General features: G+C 46.4%; 1 protein-coding gene across 1 annotated transcript in view; it reads right to left on the bottom strand.

Moving 5' to 3' along the window:
- Positions 1–5474: 5474 nt before the first annotated feature.
- LOC123765805 (uncharacterized) overlaps positions 5475–17469 on the bottom strand; it is a 76757-nt gene continuing 64762 nt past the window's right edge. Inside the window, exons 5-6 of the mRNA XM_069305566.1 lie at positions 12793–12972; positions 5475–12676 (exon numbers count right to left, since the gene is read on the bottom strand). Coding sequence (XP_069161667.1) covers positions 12164–12676; positions 12793–12972 — 693 coding nt within the window. The 3' untranslated portion in view covers positions 5475–12163. The remainder of the gene's footprint in view (positions 12677–12792; positions 12973–17469) is intronic.

The raw sequence follows: 17469 nt of genomic DNA, 5'->3' as shown, positions 1-17469 counted from the left end.
AACAAGGGGGCTGTGTGTTGTCTGAAAGCAGAATTTGATATTATTCTGATAGCAGATTTTTGCTGGGTGATGATGGACTTGAGGTGGTTTGCAGTGGTTGAACCCCATGCACAGATACCATAGTTGAGATAGGGATAGATTAGTGCATAATATAGAGAGATGAGAGCAGAGTTAGGAACATAATATCTGATTTTGGAGAGTATACCAACTGTTTTAGAGACTTTCTTAGTTATGTGTTGTATGTGGGTACTGAAGTTGAGTCTCTTGTCTAGGAATATGCCAAGAAACTTTCCATCATTTTTATTGCTAATGTTTACATTGTCAATCTGAAGCTGAATTGCATTTGTAGATTTGCTTCCGAATAGGATGTAGTAGGTCTTTTCTATGTTAAGTGTTAGTTTGTTGGTTGACATCCATACGTGGACATTTTTTAGTTCATTATTAACAACATCATTTAGTGTATGTGGGTTGGGGTTGGAGTAAATGAGGGTAGTATCATCAGCAAACAAAATAGGTTTCAGAATGTTAGAGACATTAGGCAGATCATTAATGTATATAAGAAATAGTAGGGGTCCCAAGATGCTGCCCTGAGGCACTCCAACGGTTATTGGTAGAATGGGAGAGATTATATTATTGATGGCTACACATTGGTGTCTATCACTAAGATAGGATTGGATATAGTCCAGTGCATGGCCTCGGATTCCATAATGATGGAGTTTACATAAGAGGTAATCGTGATTAACAGTATCAAAGGCCTTTCTCAGGTCAATGAAGAGTCCAATTGGAAACTCATTTTTGTCAAGGGCAGAGTAAATTATATCAAGGAGACTAATAATTGCATCGTTGGTACTCTTTTGAGAGCGGAAGCCAAACTGACAGGGGCTAAGAATGTCGAATTTTACGAGATAGGAGTAGAGCTGTTTGTAAATAATTTTTTCAAATATTTTTGATAGTATGGGTAGGTTTGATATTGGTCTGTAGTTGTTTATGTCTGACGGATTACCTCCTTTATGAACTGGCGTTACTCCTGCGTTTTTAAGGATATCAGGGAAGGTATGACACTCAAGGGATTTGTTGAACAGCAGAGCTATAGGTGGTGCAAGGGCATGGGAGGCGCTCTTGTATACAATGGATGGGATTTCACTGATGTTCCCAGCTTTGGTTTTTAGCGAGTGTATGATGGACACAACATCTGACGGGCTGACTGGTGAGAGGAGAAGAGAGTTTGGATAGCTGCCTGAGAGATATGTGTTGATATGTGTCTGAGTCTGTGGGATTTTACTGGCAAGGTTAGCACCAATCGATGAAAAGAAGCTATTAAATTCATTCGCCATTTCTAAGTCAGATGACAGTGTAAGGCCATCCTTAGAGAGTGTTATCTGGTTGTGGGAGTGTTGTTTAGTTCCCAGGATGTTAGAGATGGTATTCCATGTGCTTTTCATGTTGCCTTTTGCTTCTTTGAATCTAGTCTCATAATATGAAAGTTTTGCTTTTCTATAATAATAATAATAATAATTTTTATTTAGGCAAAGGTACATACATAAAGAGATTTTACAAAGTTTGTTGGCTTTATAGATAAGAGCTAGTACATACAATGCCTAAAGCCGCTATTACGCAAAGCGTTTCGGGCAGGAAAAAACACTACTGACTAAAGCTTAAAACTAATGGGTAAAAAGAAAAAAATGCGTTGAGTACAAATAAAAATAGAGGTAAAAGAGGGGGGAACATTGTTGAAAAAACAGCACAAATACAATTACAAATTATTACAGAAAATTACATTAAAACAGCGTTGATTTGAAAAACAAAAAAAAAACAAAAAACATACATGGGTTGACAATAGAGGGGTAAGGTAGGTTACAGGGAATTTATTAGGTATAGCTTCGTTTTTAACTTAAACTGGTTGAGAGAGGTACTGTCTTTAACATGGTTGGGAAGGTCATTCCACATTCTGGGCCCCTTGATTTGTAGAGCATTTCTGGTTTGATTAAGTCGTACTCTAGGAATATCAAAACTGTATTTATTTCTGGTGTGGTGCTCATGGGTTCTGTTACAACCTTCTATGAAGCTTTTGAGATCAGGATTGGCATTACAGTTTAGCGTTTTATATATGTATAGTACACATGAGAGAATGTGCAGTGACTTAATGTCTAACATATTCAGGGATTTGAGTAGGGGTACCGAGTGATGTCTGGGGCCAGAATTGGATATTGTCCTAATAGCAGCTTTGTGTTGAGTAATTAGAGGTCGTAAGTGATTTTGGGTAGTAGAGCCCCAAGCACAAATACCATAGTTGAGATATGGATAGATAAGGGAGTAATAGAGAGTCACCTGGGCAGGGCGTGGTACATAATATCTGATCTTAGAAAGAATGCCCACAGTTTTTGAAACTTTTTTTGATATGTTTAGAATGTGTCCCTGGAAATTCAGCTTGTGGTCAATGAGAATGCCAAGGAATTTGCCATCTAATTTGTTACAAATTTGGGTATTGTTTATTTTGAGATTTATTTGATTAGAGGATTTATTGTCAAACAGAATATAGAAAGTTTTGTCAATGTTAAGGGTGAGTTTGTTGGCAGTTAGCCACAGATGGACTTTATTTAGCTCAGTATTTACTGTGGCATTTAGAGCAAGGGGATCAGGACTGGAGTAAATGAAGGTTGTGTCGTCAGCAAATAGGATTGGTTTGAGGTGTTGGGAGGCATTTGGAAGGTCATTAATGTAGATGAGAAAGAGGAGAGGGCCAAGTATGCTGCCCTGGGGAACACCAATGTTGATGGGTAGGGTGGGAGAAATTGTATTATTCACAGAAACACATTGGAGCCTGTCAGTAAGGTAGGATTTGAGGTATTGTAGGGAGTGTCCTCTGACACCATAATGATGTAATTTAAGAAGAAGGTTTTGGTGGTTGACAGTATCGAAAGCTTTACGCAGGTCCACAAATAACCCAACAGGGAACTCATTTTTATCAAGAGCTGTATGAATCGAGTTAAGCATACTAATAAGTGCATCGTTAGTGCTTTTTTGGGCCTGAAGCCATATTGGCAAGGGCTAAGTATATTGAGTTTGGCTAGATATGAGTAAAGCTGCTTATAGATTAGTTTTTCAAAAATTTTTGACAAGTTTGGCAGGATTGATATAGGTCTGTAGTTGTTAACATCTGTGAGATCACCACATTTGTGGACAGGCGTTACTCTCGCTTTTTTTAGAATATCTGGAAAGGTTTGGAGTTCAAGTGACTTGTTGAAGAGCAAAGCAATAGCAGGGGCTAAAGATCTGGAGGCTTTTTTGTAGATTAAAGTTGGTATCTCCTCAAGGGCACCAGACTTGGTTTTAAGGGAAAGGATTATCTCATTGACGTCAATGGAATTAATAGGCTTTAGGTACAGAGACTGGGGATAGTTCCCTGTAAGATAGTCCTTAATGTCAGTACTGGAAGATGGAATATCATTAGCAAGGGATGAACCAATGGAAGAGAAGAACCTATTGAACTCAATAGCAGAATCAGAGGCTGAAAGCTGACCATCGTTATTAGACAGGAGAGTCGGTTTGTTATTTAAAGACTTCTTTGATCCCAATATTTGTGAAATTGTTCTCCATGTTTGTTTAATGTTGCTCTTTATTTGGGTAAATTTATCTTCGTAGTATTTAGTTTTGGCTCGTCTAATTATCTTAGATAGCAATAATGAGTAATTCTTTGAGAATTCTTTGGAGACAATTCCTAACCTATACTTTTTCTCCAGGTCATGTTTTTTATTAATAGATTTAAGTATTCCCTTTGTAAGCCAGGGATTGTTTAGCCTTTTGGTTGTGACTTGTTTTGTAAGCATAGGACAGTGGGTGTTATAAAGGCTAAGAGTTTTTTGAAGAAAAGATTGAACTGCTAGGTTGATGTCCTCTATGTTACCTAACTCGGACTCCCAGTTGACATTATCAGTAGCAGTTATAAAATTGTCTATAGCAGTTTCATTGTGTAGTCTAAAACGTATCTCTCTTGACTCAAGAGGTGGTTTGCTAATGTTAGTTAAGAGAAATGTGGGGTAATGGTCTGTAGTGCTATCGGTGATTATACCTGAAGTAAGCGGAGAGGTTATATTTGTCCAGATGTGATCTAGAGTCGTGGCAGTGCTATCAGTGATTCTAGTAGGTCTAGTGATTAAGGGTATGAGGAAGCAGGAATTCATACAGTTGAGGAAGCTATACAGCAGTAGGGTGTTCTGGCTCGCAGAGGTCAATATTAAAGTCCCCTGCGATAATTAGGTGGTTTTTGTTCAGTCTGTTATCAAGTATTAGATTTCTAAGGTTTGAGTTGAATTCGGACACATCAGTGTTAGGAATTCTATAAACTGCACCCACAGACAGGATAGACTCGGCACCCTTGACTCTGAAGCTGGCGAAGATATACTCCCCATAGCAGTCTCTAGTTCTAATTTCTTTTAAGCATGTTAGTTCTTGGTGGTAGTAAAGAGCAGTGCCACCACCTCTCTGAAGTTGACGACAGTTGTGGATTGATGAGTAGTTAGGCATGTTAAAGAGTTGAGTAGTATCATCTTTCAACCATGTTTCAGTAAGTATAATAAAAGAGAATTTGTTGTCAATAGCTTCAATCAAGGCACTAACATCATCGAAGTGTTTACCTAGGGATCTAACGTTCAAATTGATTACAGAGATATTGTGACAATGAGTTAATATATTGTTTACATCATGTGCTGCAAAATATCTGCAATTTAGATCATTAAAGTGATTATTGTCATAGATAGTGGATAAGAGGTTAAGTTCTGGGTCTATACTTGACTGCATAAAAAAAGCTGATTGCAGGAAAAACAAGAAAAACAAAAAGAAATAAAGTACACAATACTGTACCAAACAAACACAAAAGGGGGCTTACAGGGGTACAATGGAGTAAGGGAGTATGGCTAGGCTAGGAAACCTAGGTAATGAATGAGATTAAAGAAAAAAACATATAAACATGGACTATACAAAACACAAGATATAGATATACAAAACAAAAATATAAACAAGACTAGGCAATACAAAAAAATTGAGCAAAAATGAAAAATGAGGTAGATTGCTTACAGGTACTCTCAGGTACAGTGTAAGTAACAATAGACAGAAAAAATATATCAATATAGAAAAGAATGTCACAATACAATAAGATAAGCAATTACATGAACAGATGAAAAACAAATCTGCTGTAAAATAGGAAGTAATTATAGCAAAACACAACAATATAATAATATAACAATACAATAAGAGCTTACAAAGTATTGAGTCTGCTAAATTAGAGAATAATTATGGCAAGACACAACAATAAATGCAAGCAAAGAAGGAATTGAAACAATTAGAGGTAGAATTAAGGTCACTAGATAGCCATGGAGGATACACAAGTTTGGCGGAGAGAACAAAAAATCAGTAGAGACTGTCAAGATGAATATATAAAAAAATTTGACAAATGATAATTGTAAAGTAAAATAATCTTAAAGATAATAAATTTTATTAAGCTTAGTTTTAACTTATAATTAGTATGAACTTAATTAAAAGAACAAAAATGAGATCAATAATAGATTTCAATAAATGACATAGATCAATACAAATAAATTTAAAATATAAATGGAATAGGGTAAGATTAGATTTAAGAGTAAAATTTTACAATGAAACTGAGGTAGATGCTTGCATAAGTGCATGGAGACTTGATGGATTATTTAGGAAATTATATGAATAGGAGAACATCAGGTAAATGGTAAGGCAGAGACAGCATCTTAGACAAAGTTAGATTAAGTTAGGTTAGGCTCAGGCACTGAAAGAGTTATTTTAAGTACTGGCATTGGTCGGGTTCAGGTTTTCAGATATACCACAATCACTTAAGAAGGCCAGGAGTTGTTGGTCACATTTTATTTCATATCTTTTTCCTGTAGCTTCTTTCTTCGCAAAAATCGTACCATTCCTAGTGTAGCACTGCTTGATAAGACCAGGGTTTTGTTTGCGAATTTGGCGCAGCCTGTAGAGGAGGGATCCACGCTGCTTTGTAAGACACTCATTTATATAGAGGTTGGTTTTTTGCTGAGCAGCTGTTTGTATGAGGTCAAACTTCGCAGAGGGATTTGCAAGTTTGATGAGCATTCTCCTGTTACAGGGATTGTTTTTATCTATCCTAATAGCCGATTTGATTTGAACATTGACACTGATCTTTGAATTAATTAGGGTGTTGGCTATGTTACAGCAATCCTCACCTTGTTGTTCAACAGGTGAGTTCTTATGATATGTTGTTATGTTGTTGTTCTTATGATACTGGTAAGCACTGATGAGTACCTTTTAACTACTTCCATTGAAATTAGGCCACTCCTAAATTTCTTTTCGTATTCATGTTTTTTGTTGATTGATTTAATTATGCCACTTGTGAGCCACGGGTTATTTTTTCTTTTATCAGTTACTTGTTTGGTAAGGAGAGGACAGTGAGTGTTGTAGAGGCTTAGAGTTTTGGAGAGAAAGAGGTTAGTTGATGAGTTTATATCCTGTGAATTATTAAATTCAGATTCCCAGTTAATATTGTGAAGTGCATTGGAGAGATTGCCTAAAGCTGATTCACTATGTAGCCTGAATGAAAGTTTTTTGGTTTCTGGTGGTGATGTGTCAATGTTTGCTATGAGGAAAGTAGGATAGTGGTCAGTTGTTCTGTCATAAATTACCCCAGATGTAAGGGGAGCTGTTATATTAGTCCATAGGTGATCCAGGGTAGTGGCAGATGTTTGAGTGACTCGGGTGGGCTTGGTGATTGTGGGGATTAGCATACAGGAGTGCATGCTGTAACGGAAATAGTCAACTTGAGGGTTGTTTTGAAGACCCAGGTCAATATTGAAATCACCTCCCAGAATAATGTGATTTTTGTTGAGATTGTTATTTATGATAAGATTCCTTACATTGTCAGAGAATAAAGCTATGTTGGTATTAGGAAATCTTTAGATGGCACCGATTATCAGGGAGGATTTAAGGGATTTACTGGAGAACTTGGCAAAGGTATATTCACAATAGTCGTCTCTATCACTAATGACACTATTGCAAATGAAGGTATCTTTGTAATATATTGTTGTACCGCCACCTTTTTTGTTAGGCCTGCAGTTATGAATGGCTTTATAACCAGCTAAATTGTAGAGTTGGGCTAAACCAGTAAACCAGCTAAATTGTAGAGCTTCAGAGGAAGAGAGGGAGATTACCACGAAGGCCAAAGGAACGGAGTTGGGACAGAATATGGTATCTCCAGGTGGTGTCATATGCCTTCTCCAGGTAAAAAAAGACAGCAACAATGGAGGCCTTTGCAGCAAAAGCAGTACGAATATAGACCTCAGAGTTTACCGAGATATCAGTCGCGCTGCGGCACTTGTAAAAGCCAAATTGAGAACAGGAGAGGTGGTGATGGTTTTCTTAGAACCACATTAGACGGACATTGACCATACGTTCAAGGAATTTGCAAATGCAACTTGTGAGGGGCAATGGGGCGGAAATCTTTAGGGGGGATGTCATTTGAGACCCCTGTTTCCGAATAGGAAGAACTACTGCCTCGAACCAGTCCTCAGGAACAGACGACGACTCCCAGATACGGTTATTCAGATTCAGTAAATACTGGAACGTGCATGGAGGGAGATGATGCAGCATCTCATAATGAATGTCATCTGAGCCTTGTGACACTGCACTTGTGCATTTGAGGGCACCTTGCCCAAAGTTCCAGCCCCTGTTGTAAAGTCCAGGAGAGGGAATGTACTTCAGAATCGAGCATCTGGCAACAGCAGGAATTATAGAAGGCAGAAGGGTCCTACTATTAAAAGTGATATTCACAACTCGAAGAGGCTGATGACGACGACCATGAGAGGGTCAAGTGAACGTATTAACCTGGAGGACAGGATGGCCTTGGGCTTCAAGTATATGTTTAATATCCTCGTGGCAGTCTTTCAAGTCCCAAACACCAGTTGCAACATGGCACGGGCTGCAAGCGAAGAGTCACAATAACGTGGCTGAAAAATGTTGATCAAACCACACACTAGAAAGTGAAGGGACGGCGACGTTTCGGTCCGTCCTGGACCATTCTCAGGTCGACAGTCGGGCTGATGTTAGGTGCCAATACTGACATTTAACTGGGTATTTTTGGAGAGCCTAACAGGGGCCTCCCCAGTGCTGGACAATGCGGCTAAGCGGGCAGCTGCTTCCTGAGAAGGAACAACAACAACTCGTGTACCAGTACAGTTGGGGTTAAAAGTAACATCCACTGAATCAACGAGGTGTTTATGGTGGAAGAAATCATCAGGCCTTGAAGGTTCCAGATGGTTGAGATCAAAGTATTTAGTCCATGTAGCAGGGCCAAACAAGGTGTGAAACATATTAGCACTGGAAGGAATCATGTGAGTGCAGCTGTAGGTAGGGGGGGGGGGGGTTGGAACCAACTGCCCCTAGTAAGAAGTGGGGATAGTAAGAGGCCCAGTTGTCACAATGAGAAAAGGAGCCACTCCAGGTGATGAGGTGGTCATCTCTGGGGTCTTGGGGCTCAACCCTTGGGTGGCAGGGGACTGGAGGGGGGTAGTCAGGAGGGTCAAAGGAGTAGCTCGGTCTGGGCCCAATGTAGCGGGGGCTACAGAGTCCAGTCTTCCAACACAGTCCGTCTTGTCTCGGGGGGCTTGGACCCCCGTAATATATACCTTACGAGCCTGAGAAGTTATAAGAGGAGCATTCAGTGGCATAAAAAAGAGCAGATAATAATTTCCTTCACGAATAAGCCCTATGCCCAACACGGAGCCACAATTAGAGGATAGAGCACCCCGACAAGATGGGACTCCCCCCCAGGGGTGCATCATGAGTACATGCTCTGCAGTCGTCACCTAAGAATCATCAGTCCGTTGAGATCGGGTTCAGCAATGAAGGCGAGGATTGACAATAAAAGCGTCCCCTCCCTCGCAAGGTCGGGTACCACAGTTCTTCATGTGAGAGTGTGCCTCCCCAAACATCCGGGCATCAAAACAAAAGATGTTCGAAAGAATGATCAAGACTGGCAAAAAGTCGGCGGGAAATGAAAACCAGAAAATAGAAGAGGGGGAAAGCAAAACGAAAAATAAGAAAGAGGAAATAGCATCCAGCATAATTAGCGAAGATAGCAGAGGACTGTCCCATAGAGCATCACACCCTGGCAGCTGCCCATATAAAAATATGTGAACAAAGAATTCATATTGGCAAGACATGGTAACACTGGCGGGAGAGGGGAGGAGGGGTTAAGGGAGGATTTCAAGACGTCTGTCAGCCAGCCATTATACATTAGTATACACGAATACAATATAAAGTATATATATATACATGTGTGTATCAAAACTATGTTCATATGGTATATATCTCACAGTGCCATAATCTAATTTAATGTTAGAGGACAATGTAATGAACAATAATGAAAGGGAAATTACACAGTATACACGACAGTAATACATCCGAGACCTAAATTTATACATTCTCCATCATAATTCACATAATATTTCCTATACAGCATTATGTAGCATTCCATAATATAAGCATATACGGATGTTTTTCAAGCTATATGACATTAGGCTACTGCTATTCACTAGACTTCTAATATATATCCACAAATACATGGCAAGGACTTATGGTACAGATATATAATATACATAGATATATGTGGCATACATTGGCAATACACATTTAATTCTAGTGTGTTGACGAAAAGAGAATAACTACATAAATTAATATTCATGATACTAGGCTAATCAGCCAAGACATCACTATACAGTTTGAGCACATCATACACCAGCTACAGTATGATCATACTGGTGTATGTGTGGTCATAACACCACCTCACACCCATATGGTAATACCACAACACACCATGGACCAGTATGGTAATATCACAACACACCATGGTCCAGTATGGTAATATCACAACACACCATGGACCAGTATGGTAATATCACAACACACCATGGACCAGTATGGTGATACCACAACACACCATGGACCAGAATTGTAATATCACAACACACCATGGACCAGTATGGTAATATCACAACACACCATGGACCAGTATGGTAATATCACAACACACCATGGACCAGTATGGTAATATCACAACACACCATGGACCAGTATGGTAATATCACAACACAACATGGTTCAATATGGTAATATCACAACATACCATGGACCAGTATGGTAATATCACAACACACTATGGTCCAGTATGGTAATATCACAACACAACATGGTTCAATATGGTAATATCACAACACACCATGGTCCAGTATGGTAATATCACAACACACCATGGACCAGTATGGTAATATCACAACACACCATGGACCAGTATGGTAATATCACAACACACCATGGTCCAGTATGGTAATATCACAACACACCATGGACCAGTATGGTAATATCACAACACACCATGGACCAGTATGGTAATATCACAACACACCATGGACCAGTATGGTAATATCACAACACACCATGGTCCAGTATGGTAATATCACAACACACCATGGTCCAGTATGGTAATATCACAACACACCATGGACCAGTATGGTAATATCACAACACACCCGAGTGATAGTGAAGTGATGGTAGTATAGTAGTGGTAGTGAGGTGATGGTGATATGACAGTGATGGTGATATAGTAGTGATGGTGCGGTGGTGGTACTGTAGCAATGATAGTGATATAACAGTGAATGCAAGGAGGAAATCTATCAGTGTGAGGTGATAATGCGGTGAAAGTGAAATGATGTTGGTGTAGCAGTGACAGTGTTATGTGATAGTGAGCTGTTGGTGATATAACAGTGACAACAGCTGTCATATGGTGACACCAACAATTTGTTACTCAACATGGTCAGTATATGACCCCAAGTGTGGGGCCTGAAGTGATGGTGATATATAGAGGTGATAGTGAAGCTATAGTGTTACAGCAATGATAGGTTACAGTACTGAGAAGATATAGCATTGATGGTGATACAGCCGTGAATGATACCAAAGTATAAATATCAAAGTGTTAAATACCAAAGACAGTGAAGTTATGATGATATAGTGATAAAGGTGTGTCCTTAAATTACATTGGCATCAAAACACGCTGTCCATGGTGATGCAGGAATGATGGTGATGGTGGTGGTACAGTGAACTAGAGTGGTAGCACAGCACCAGAGTAGTGATGGTGGTGGTACAGTGAACTAGAGTGGCAGCACAACACCACAGTAGTGATGGTGGTGGTACAGTGAACTAGAGTGGCAGCACAACACCACAGTAGTGATGGTGATGGTACAGTGAACTAGAGTGGCAGCACAACACCACAGTAGTGATGGTGGTGGTACAGTGAACTAGAGTGGCAGCACAACATCACAGTAGTGATGGTGGTGGTACAGTGAACTAGAGTGGCAGCACAACACCACAGTAGTGACGGTACAGTGAACTAGAGTGGCAACACAACACCACAGTAGTGATGGTGGTGGTACAGTGAACTAGAGTGGCAGCATAACACCACAGTACTGATGGTGATGGTACAGTGAACTAGAGTGGCAGTACAATACCACAGTAGTGATGGTGGTGGTACAGTGAACTAGAGTGGCAGCATAACACCACAGTAGTGATGGTGATGGTACAGTGAACTAGAGTGGCAGCACAACACCACAGTAGTGATGGTGATGGTACAGTGAACTAGCGTGGCAGCATAACACCACAGTAGTGATGGTGATGGTACAGTGAACTAGAGTGGCAGTACAACACCACAGTAGTGATGGTGGTGGTACAGTGAACTAGAGTGGCAGCACAACACCACAGTAGTGATGGTGGTGGTACAGTGAACTAGAGTGGCAGCATAACACCACAGTAGTGATGGTGATGGTACAGTGAACTAGAGTGGCAGCACAACACCACAGTAGTGATGGTGATGATACAATGAACTAGAGTGGCAGCACAACACCACAGTAGTGATGGTACAGTGAACTAGAGTGGCAGCACAACACCACAGTAGTGATGGTGGTGGTACAGTGAACTAGAGTGGCAGCACAACACCACAGTAGTGATGGTACAGTGAACTAGAGTGGCAGCACAACACCACAGTAGTGATGATGGTGGTACAGTGAACTAGAGTGGCAGCACAACACCACAGTAGTGATGGTGGTGGTACAGTGAACTAGAGTGGCAGCACAACACCACAGTCCACCACAGTCACCTCCGTAATGTCACTGTGGTTGACTGCTGCCCTCACCACATCCAGGCCACTCACCACATCACCGAAGACATCTTGCCACTGGACACCATCCTGGCTGTCCCTGGTGGTGATGACGAACTGGGCACTCTTGGGATCCTCCGGCCCAAACGTGGCCCACACAGTTCCTGCCCGGTCTGACATCCGGTACTGCCCCTGGAGGTCAGGCAGCAGTGGGGCTCCTCCCTTACCATCATTACTCTCGTAGTCTCCGCCCCCCACACACTCCCACTGACTACCCTTGTAAACCACCCGCAAAAGTTTAGTGTTGTGGTAGGTGTGGCCCCGCTGGCCCGTACACAACAACACAAACTGTCTGGCCAGAGGAGTGTCAGGGGTCAGCCGGATGGTGACCCGCCCTCTTGTTAACCCCGCCCACCCGAGGTCAAGGAACGCCAGGGTGCAGGAGGGCTCCAGCATGCCCACAACCTCACTCTCCTGCAGAAAATAAAATAAATCATGCTGATAACTGTATAACAAAATGTCATCATATAAATTATAAAAACTCAATAAGTCAGTAATGTCAATAAGTGAAGTGGGTATAATAAAGTAACCTGGAGGGTGTGGGCATCGGCGGGAGTGGGCTGACGCAGGAGTGGGTGGAGGTACAGCTGTCCGTCTTCTAGCGTTATCCTGGCGGAGCGGCGGCCATCTTGGTCTTCCTGGACGGCCACCACCCGGCCAGCCTCCACCAGCCTCTTGACGGGCTCCCTCATCCTGCAGAGGTCCTCAACCTGTGGACAGTGTCAGTCCCATTATCACCTGTGGTCAGTGTCAGCCCCATTATCACCTGTGGTCAATGTCAGCACCATTATCACCTGTGGGCAGTGTCAGCCCCATTATCACCTGTGGTCAGTGTCAGCCCCATTATCACCTGTGGTCAGTGTCAGACCCATTATGACCTGTGGACAGTGTCAGCCCCATTATCACCTGTGGACAGTGTCAGCCCCTTATCACCTGTGGACAGTGACAACTCCATTATCACCTGTGGTCAGTGTCAACACCATTATGCTGGACCTGTAGCTCCAGCCCCCCTCTACTGGCAGGGGGATGGTGCTGGACCTGTAGCTCCAGTCCCCCTCTACTGGCAGGGGGTTGGTGCTGGACCTGTAGCGCCAGCCCCCCTCTACTGGCAGGGGGTTATTGCTGGACCTGTAGCTCCAGTCCTCCTCTACTGGCAGGGGGTTGGTGCTGGACCTGTAGCTCCAGTACCCTCTACTGGCAGGGGGTTGGTGCTGGACCTGTAGCTCCAGCCGCAATCTACTGGCAGGGGGTTGGTGCTGGACCTGTAGCTCCAGCCCCCCTCTACTGGCAGGGGTTGGTCCTGGACCTGTAGCTCCAACCCCCTCTACTGGCAGAGGGTTGGTGTTGGACCTGTAGCTCCAGCCACCCTCTACTGGCAAGGGGTTCGTTCTGGACCTGAAGCTCCAGTCCCCCTCTACTGGCAGGGGGTTGGTGATGGACCTGCAGCTCCACCCCCCTCTCTACTGGCAGGGGGTTGGTACTGGACCTGTAGCTCCAGCCCAATTCTACTGGCAGAGGGTTGGAACTGGACCTGTAGCTCCAGCTCCCCTCTACTGGCAGAGGGCTGGTTCTGGACCTGTAGCTCCAGCCCCCCCCCCTCTACTGGCAGGGGGCAGGTGCTGGACCTGTAGCTCCATCCCCCTCTCTACTGGCAGGGGGTTGGTGCTGGACCTGTAGCTCCACCCCCCTCTCTACTGGCAGGGGTTGGTGCTGGACCTGTTGCTCCAGCCCACCTCTACTGGCAGGGCGTTGGGGCTGGACCTGTAGCTCCAGCCCCCCCCACCCTCTACTGGCACAGGGGTTGGTGCTAGACCTGTAGCTCCAGCCCACCTCTAATAGCGGGGGATTAGTGCTATACCTGTAGCTCCAGCCCACTTCTACTGGCAGAGAGATGGTTCTGGACCTGTAGCTCCAGCTACCCCCCCCCCCCCTCTATACTGACAGGGAGGTTGATGCTGGACCTATATCTCCAGCCCCCCTCTACTGGCAGGGGCTTGATTCTGGAACTGTAGCTCCAGCCCCCCTCTACTAGCAGTGGGTTGGTTCTGGACCTGTTGCTCCAGCCCCCCTCTACTGGCAGGGGGTTGGTGCTGGAAATGTAGCTCCAGCCCCCCCCTCTACTGGCAGGGGGTTGGTGCTGGACATGTAGCTCCAGCCCACCTCTACTGACAGCGGATTGGCGCTGGACCTGTAGCTACAGCCCCCCTCTACTGGCAGGGGGTTGGTGCTGGACCTGTAGCTCCAGCCCACCTCTACTGGCAGGGGATTGGCGCTGGACCTGTAGCTACAGCCCCCCCTCTACTAGCAGGGGGTTAGTGCTGGACCTGTAGCTCCAGCCCACCTCTACTGGCAGGGGATTGGCACTGGACCTGTAGCTACAGCCCCCCTCTACTGGCAGGGGGTTGGTGCTTGACCTGTAGCTCCAGCCCACCTCTACTGGCAGGAGGTTGATGCTGGACCTGTAGCTCCAGCCCCCCCCCCTTTACTGGAAGGGGGGTTGGAGCTGGACCTGTAGATCCAGCCCCCTTTCTATTTGCAGAGGGCTGGTTCTGGACCTGTAGCTCCAGCCCCCCCCCCCTCTACTGGCAGGGGGCAGGTGCTGGACTTGTAGCTCCATCCCCCTCTCTACTGGCAGGGGGTTGGTACTGGACCTGTAGCTCCAGCCCCCCTCTAATGGCAGGGGGGTTGGTGTTGGACCTGTAACTCCACCCCCCTCTCCACTGGCAGGGGTTGGTACTGGACCTGTAGCTCCAGCCCACCTCTACTGGCAGGGCGTTGGTGTTGAACCTGTAGCTCCAGCCCCCCCCCCCCTCCACTGGCACAGGGGTTGGTGCAACACCTGTAGCTCCAGCCCACCTCTACTAGCAGGGGGTTAGTGCTGGACCTGTAGCTCCAGCCCACTTCTACTGGAAGGGGGTTGGTGCTGGACCTGTAGCTCCAGCCCCACCTCTACTGGCAGTGGGTTGGTGCTGGACCTGTAGCTCCAGCCCCCCCCCTCTACTGGCAAGGGGTTGGTGCTGGACATGTAGCTCCAGCCCCCCTCTACTGGCAGGGGGGTTTGTGCTGGACCTATAGCTGCAGCCCACCTCTACTGGCAGGGGATTGGCGCTGGACCTGTAGCTCAGAACCCCCTCTACTGGCAAGGGGTTTGTTCTGGACCTGTAGGGCCAGCCCACCTCTAATGGCAGGAGGTTGATGCTGGACCTGTAGCTCCAGCCCCCCTCTACTGTCAGAGGGGATGGTGCTTGACCTGTAGTTCCTGCCCCTTTCTACTGGCAGGGGGTTGGAGCTGGACCTGTAGATCTAGCCCCCATTCTACTGGCAAAGGGTTGGTGCTGGACCTGTAGTTCAAGCCCCCTCTACTGGCAGGGGGGTTGGTTCTGGACCTGTAGCTCCAGCCCCCCTCTACTGGCAAGGGGTTTGTTCTGGACTTGTAGCTCCACCCCCACCTCTACTGGCAGAGTGTGGTGCTGGACCTATAGCTCCAGCCCCCTCTACTGGCAGGGTGGGTTGGTACTGGACCTGTAGCTCCACCCCATATACTGGCATGGGGTTGGTGCTGAACCTGTAGCTCCAGCCCATCTCTACTGGCAGGGGGTTGGTACTGGACCTGTAGCTCCAGCCCACCTCTACTGGCCTGGGGTTGGTACTGGACCTGTAGCTCCAGCCCACCTCTACTTGCAGGGGGTTGGTGCTGGACCTGTAGCTCCACCCCCCTCTAAACTGGCAGGGGGGTTGGTGCTGGACCTGTAGCTCCAGCCCCCCCCCCTCTACTGGCAGGGAGGGTTGGTGCTGGACCTGTAGCTCCTGCCCCCCTCTACTGGCAGGGGGTTGGATTGGGACCTGTAGCTCCAGCCCCCCCCTCTACTGGCAAGGGGTTTGTGCTGGACCTGTAGCTCCATCCCCCCTCTACTGGCAGAGAGTTGGTGCTGAGCCTGTAGCTCCAGCCTCCCCCCCTCTACTGGCAAGGGGTTGGTGCTGGACATATAGCTCCAGCCCCCCCCCCCCTCTACTGGCAAGGGGTTGGTGCTGGACCTGTAGCTCCAGCCCCACCTCTACTGGCAGGGAGGGTTGGTGCTGGACCTGTAGCTCCAGCCCCCCTCTACTGGCAGGGGGTTGGATTGGGACCTGTAGCTCCAGCCCCCCCCCCATCTACTGGCAAGGGGTTTGTGCTGGACCTGTAGCTCCATCCCCCCTCTACTGGCAGAGAGTTGGTGCTGAACCTGTAGCTCCAGCCCCCCCCCCCCTCTACTGGCAAGGGGTTTGTGCTGGACATGTAGCTCCAGCCCCCCCCCCCTCTACTGGCAAGGGGTTGGTGCTGGACCTGTAGCTCCAGCCCCCCCCCCTCTACTGGCAAGGGGTTGGTGCTGGACATGTAGCTCCATCCCCCCTCTACTGGCAGGGGGTTGGTACTGGACCTGTAGCTCCTGCCCATCTCTACTGGCAGGGGGTTGGTACTGGGCCTGTAGCTCCACCCCACCTCTACTGGCAGGGGGTTGGTGCTGGACCTGTAGCTCCATCCACCCGTACCTACTGGCAGGGGGTTGGTGCTGGACCTGTAGATCCAGCCCCACTCTACTGGCTTCGGGTTGGTGCTGGACCTGTAGCTCCACCCCACCTCTACTGGCAGCGGGTTGGTGCTGGACCTGTAGCTCCAGCCCCCCTCTACTGGCAGGGGGTTGGTGCTGGACCCGTAGCTCCAGCCCCCCTCTACTGGCAGGGGGTTCGTTCTGGACCTGTAGCTCCAGCCCCCTTCTACTGGCAGGGGATTTGGTTCTGGACCTGTAGCTCCAGCCCCCCTCTACTGGCAGGGGATTTGGTTCTGGACCGGTAGCTCCAACCCCCTACTACTGGCAGGGGGTTGGTGCTGAAGCTGTAGCTCCAGCCCCCTCTACTGGCAGGGAGAAGGTTCGGGACCTGTAGCTCCAGCCCCCCCCTCTACTGGCAGGGGGTTTGGTTCTGGACCTGTAGCTGCAGCCCCCCCTCTACTGGCAAGGGGTTGGTTCTCGACCTGTAACTCCAGCCCCCCTCTACTGGCAGGGGGTTGGTTCTGGACCTGTAGCTGCAGCCCCCCCTCTACTGGCAAGGGGTTGGTTCTGGACCTGTAGCTCCAGCCCACCTCTACTGCCAGGGGGTTGGTGCTGAACATGTAGCTCCAGCCCCCCCCCCCCTATACAGGCAGGGGGATGGTGCTTGACCTGTAGCTC

This window comes from Procambarus clarkii, chromosome 55, assembly GCF_040958095.1.
Source record: "Procambarus clarkii isolate CNS0578487 chromosome 55, FALCON_Pclarkii_2.0, whole genome shotgun sequence".
NCBI classification, from domain to species: domain Eukaryota; kingdom Metazoa; phylum Arthropoda; class Malacostraca; order Decapoda; family Cambaridae; genus Procambarus; species Procambarus clarkii.
Note: the sequence above shows the minus strand (reverse complement) of the source record. Positions and strands in the feature narration are given on the sequence as shown.